A 5,000-nucleotide genomic window follows, 5' to 3' on the forward strand; every position below is an offset into this window, starting at 1 on the left:
AAGAAAAAAAAAAACGCAGGCCATTACAGTAACCCTGTGGCCAGACAATTTCCTAGGGTCCCAAACACACACATACTGTAGATGCTGTAATATAAACCATGCAGTTTTACTATGATCCAGTTACACCGGCACGCCACCATGAGTCAGAGACAAGACAGTCCAGGCACACAGACACATCAATAGAAAGACACACACACACACAAATACACACACAAATACACACACACCACAGGTTTATCTCTGGCCTGCAGTGCAGGCATCAGACACACAGGTCTCATCAGTCAGACACACTGTAACACGCTTAGTCTCCCACCCACGGGACTGAATTAGTCTCCCCCCTCCTCCTGCCTTTCCTCACCCCTTCTCTCCATCTCCATTGTTCTCTCGAGCAACAACACTTTAGGATCATCATCATGAAAAGGAAAGTGTAAAAAGAGGGACGGAGCGACAGGGCTTACCCTCAATTCCCAAGACGCTGTGCTGCTTGTTCTCTTTAGACATCTCAAACTTATCAATGACGTCCAGACAGTATTCTGTCGTCACGTTGGTCATCTAAAAGAGAGGGAGAGAGAGAAGAAGTGAGATCTTTCAGAACACACACACACACACACACACACACACACCAGGGACGCGCAAAGGGGCCTCACGTGGCCACTCACCATGTGCCCTCCTAGGATGGTGTTTGCTTTTTCCTCAACATTGCATAGGACCTCCGCTGTAGTTCGCATCGCATCAGAGCGCACACACACACACACACACACACACCCTCAGCGTTTTAGTCTATCGACTAGGGGCTCCAATTTGCATGTGCAAAAATGTGTAAAATTGGGGGAAAGTTGGGCAACTTTACCTTAATACTTCTAATAGAGGCAATGATCAATCCAATGGGAATTTTGAATACTGAGTCTTGAATAATTACAGCTTTCTCAAAACCAATTGTAAAGTATGTTTTGCTCTGCTCAGCATTATTTGCTGAATCAAATTGGGGATCTTGGACTTAGACTTGGGCGATGTGGCACTGGGGGATGAAGTGTAGCAGATTGATATATACTTTCTCGTGCCATGCCCTTATTTGGTTGTCACCCCCGGGACGCCCCTTTGTTGCCCCCTGCAGACTTGGGGAGTAAGCCCCCTACTCTTCTCCCCAGTCTTTTGATGCCATCTCAGGGGTATGTATATAAGGTTACATCTACATAAGCATCTGTTATATTTCCCTTTTCCTTTCTATAGTGACCATGGTGCTTGATGCTATACTGTTAGCCTGCTAGGGTCCTGACTGTCTTTATTATTCATCTATACCAGGTACATTGTTGTTAAATTGTACTTCTGTACTATACCATCATTGGTAACCCCCTGTCTTTTGTTATTTTGTTATACTGTTAACCTGCGGGGTCCTGACTGTTTTTATTATTTATTTATAGTAAATCCCCTGTGACACTCTGAATAAACGGCGAATTGGGTCAAACGAACATCTCTGACTGTGGCAATTCCTGCAACAAACACAACAGAACCGGTTTACACCGCTACATAAGGAAGAAACCAGAGATACAATATTGCACCTTGGGGGCAGTTTTCCACAACCCTTGGCCTAATTCCACTTTAATTATTTAAAATATGCATACAAATATGTTAACTCAAACGTAACCAGCCATATTTAATCGTTATGTAAACATCTGGTTCTCCTCTACACACTGACCTTACATTCTGATCCCATCTATATTTTGACTACATTCCCTTGAGTCTTATCATTCAGCAACAAGGTGCAGAATGATGCATTTACTCTCCGATTTGAATCTGTTATACGTGATACAACATTGGGACACCAAAACAGGCATGTTTGGCTCGCAGCTTAAAAACCAGGGATCAGAAAGAGCAAGCGAAAGGGGGACAGCGAGAGATGAAGAGAGAGAGAGAGAGAGAGAGAGAGAGAGAGAGAGAGAGAGAGAGAGAGAGAAAGAGAGAGAGAGAGAGAGAGAGAGAGAGGGTGCACCAGAGTCAAACCCATTTTGGGCATGATAAATCGGCTTACAGGAGCAGCTTCCTCTAGGCAAAGCCTGGCTAGACTAATGGTAGAAACACTTTAGAATGAAACACTGCAGAACAGGCGGGGGAACAGTAACTGAGCAATAATCCACAATAATCCATAACCTCCTTAATCTTTTCCCAGATGTCCGCCTGGGTACAGGCCAGTGAACAGCATAGTATAGGGCTCAGAACGCTGCAGTCAAAATGTAGTTAGTGAACTTGCATCTGCTTCAAGTCGAAAATCCCCTTAAATTTTTCCCATAAGGTTTACTGTTACTTACACTTTTTCTTTCCTTTTCCGAGATAGATACCTCTCGTCTTGTAGTAAAGCTTATTCATTTTCATGTTTTTACTTTTGATATGAATAATTGAGAAACAATTACCAGAACCAAATGCAGAGTTAATCGGAATTGAGTTATCGATTTACTGTTTTGAGTTAGTGATTTAGTCAAACCCCTGAGGTTGAGATTTTTACTCGGCTGAGTAAAGGCTGATAGGCTGAGTTATTCATTTGCTCCGACCCTATAGGCTGCTGAGCTCTACATCTTTATGAACTCTGACCTTCTGTTCGGTGCGCAGGAAGTTAGCCAGTTCTTCGACAGTGAGGTGGTCTTTCTTCTCGCTGTACGCCATGAGCATCAGGAAAAGGTCGCGGCGCAGTGACATCATCTTATAGAACACTGAGAACTCCTCGAACGTCAGCGTGCCCTGTTGCTCGTCCGTGTCCGCTTCCTGCAAGGGGGGAAGTGACGTCATCAGCGTGAGACAACAGGGGACACAGTGGTGGCAAGTAAAAACACACGGTCCCCAAAACAGAACCTCCACACTTTGAACATCACTATTATTTTATTTAAAAAGCCAATAGTGTAGGACCTCCAGGGGAAAGTTGAATACCATCTAAACTCAAGTGGCTGATTGTATGGTAGGAATCCTTCCTTTTTCTAGCATTGTGACTGCCAATGGCACCTGGTACTAGCATAGATTTTTGTTTATGATGACTGATGTACAGATGATTCACTTACTTTAGACAAGTGTTGTAAGTCGCTTTGGATAAAAGTCAAAAATGGAAATGGAAATGGAATATCATCATAAAAAAGGCTATGTAAACATCCATCTTATCCATGTCCTCATACACAAAGACCTGGGACTCCTGACTTGATCCTGACAGCTCGAGTGGTCACAGGACAGGGTCACTGTGTCCCGGCACTGTCCTCACACAACACACACAACTAAATTGAGTCCTTAGGGAGCCTGTGTGTGTGTGTGTGTGTGTGTGTGTGTGTGTGTGTGTGTGTGTGTGTGTGTGCATGCGTGCGTGTGTGCGTGTGTGTGTGTGTGTGTGTGTGTCTGTGTTTTCTAGCCCAATGCAATATGACAGAGAGCCTTTTAGCAAAGACACTATGACCTAAAAGTCCTGCTATCGTTCTTCCCAATGTCAAATCTAATCATGCCAGCTAACACCACCATCACACTGCTGTTATGAAAATTGAGCTTGGCTTAAGGGGTTCAGATCCCTGCCTGACTCTACACATACCCAGGGTAAGAAGTCGGCATCATGAACTCAACAACATTAATGAGATGAAAACATTTAATAAAGCTTTTGAGCTTTTGAGAATAAAGCTTTATGTGATTGTTTTTTGGGGGGGATTCTAGGTAGCAGAAGACTTGCTACTAGTACTCTAACTGTTGTCACTATCTTGCCGTGCTAGACTGATTGACTGACTGATTGACTGACTGATTGACTGACTGACTCACTCACTCACTCTTCCTGAAGGGCCTGTGCTAAAGTTCTCCAACGCTGTCAGTCTTGTGCTGCTCGCTTTGCCTCTGGCCATGACAAGTGGATGTTCTTAAATTCTAACATCTAAGCCTTACCTTAACTGTAAGCTGTCAGTGGCAACACTACAATTTGACGGTTCACTCTATGGTCTTCCCCACCTCAGTTGTTTTTTTTTTTTGTTTTTTTTGTCTTCTACTTTGTCGAAATAGGACATTGCCTTAGACATAGTATAAGGACGTTTAGCAATGACACTGTGTTGGACTGACCTGGAACATCTGTTTGACCTTCCTGCGGGGCAGGTTGACGTTCATCTTGTGCAACAGCTGGTAGATCTCCTCCATGTTCAGGAGACCATCTCCATTCTTATCAGCTTCCTCGAACGTCTGCTTCATCCACGTTGACCACGCACACTGGTTAAGGACAACAGCTTTGGAGGTAAGCGTGTCTGTGTGTGTGTGTGTGTGTGTGTATGTATTAGTACTAGTAGGCTAGTGTGCATGTGTGCACGTGCGCATGTGTGTGTGCGTGCGTGTGCATGTAAGTACTAGTAGGCTAGTGTCTGTGTGTGTGTGTGTGTGGGTGCGTGTGCGTGCGCGCGTGTGTGTGTGTGTGTGTGTGTGGTGATCGCCAAGGACACTAACAGTGAAATAGACCAGTCTGTCACTGCTGTGGCTTGATAACAATTGCCAAACTGCTCCAGATCTTTTGAGAAATGCTTTTTCAACAGTAGTTCCATGCCGTTTATTAGCCATTTTTGGACAGCGGTGCCAGTGCTTGCTCAGGCTTACTAGCTCCTCAAAGCCCTGTGCTTTAAGGCTAGTTAATGAGCTTGTCTGAATTTCCACAGCTGGGCTTTCGAAAGGTGCCCTATATTATGATCTCCAGCTTACATTCTGCTGTTCGTGAGGTGGTGAACTATAAAAGTATATAAGTTTTGGGGCGCTTAGTGGCGTAGCACACTAATGCACATACCACATAATCGCAAGGTTCCTGGTTCGATTCCGACCCTCGACACATCTTGCATCTTGTCATTCCTCCTCTCTCTCATCCTTCCTGTCAATCTCTACTGTCTCTATCCCAATAAAGCAGAAATGCTATATAAGTTTTGCTCAACAAAAATTGCTGCTGTATGGGTTATAGAGTGTGTTTGTGCATCAGAAAAATGGCCGCTGTGTGGACAATAGAGTGTGTATGT

General features: G+C 44.3%; 1 protein-coding gene across 1 annotated transcript in view; it reads right to left on the bottom strand.

Annotated features, from left to right (window-relative positions):
- The window catches only part of plch1 (phospholipase C, eta 1), a gene marked incomplete at both ends in the record, with an annotated part of 57,074 nt that overhangs the window by 30,203 nt on the left and 21,871 nt on the right, over positions 1-5,000 (bottom strand). Inside the window, 3 exons of the mRNA XM_083681180.1 lie at positions 459-552; positions 2,587-2,757; positions 4,072-4,200. Of these exons, the coding sequence (XP_083537306.1) occupies positions 459-552; positions 2,587-2,757; positions 4,072-4,200 (394 nt within the window). The remainder of the gene's footprint in view (positions 1-458; positions 553-2,586; positions 2,758-4,071; positions 4,201-5,000) is intronic.

Source organism: Argentina silus (assembly GCF_951799395.1).
Source record: "Argentina silus genome assembly, chromosome: 11".
NCBI classification, from domain to species: domain Eukaryota; kingdom Metazoa; phylum Chordata; class Actinopteri; order Argentiniformes; family Argentinidae; genus Argentina; species Argentina silus.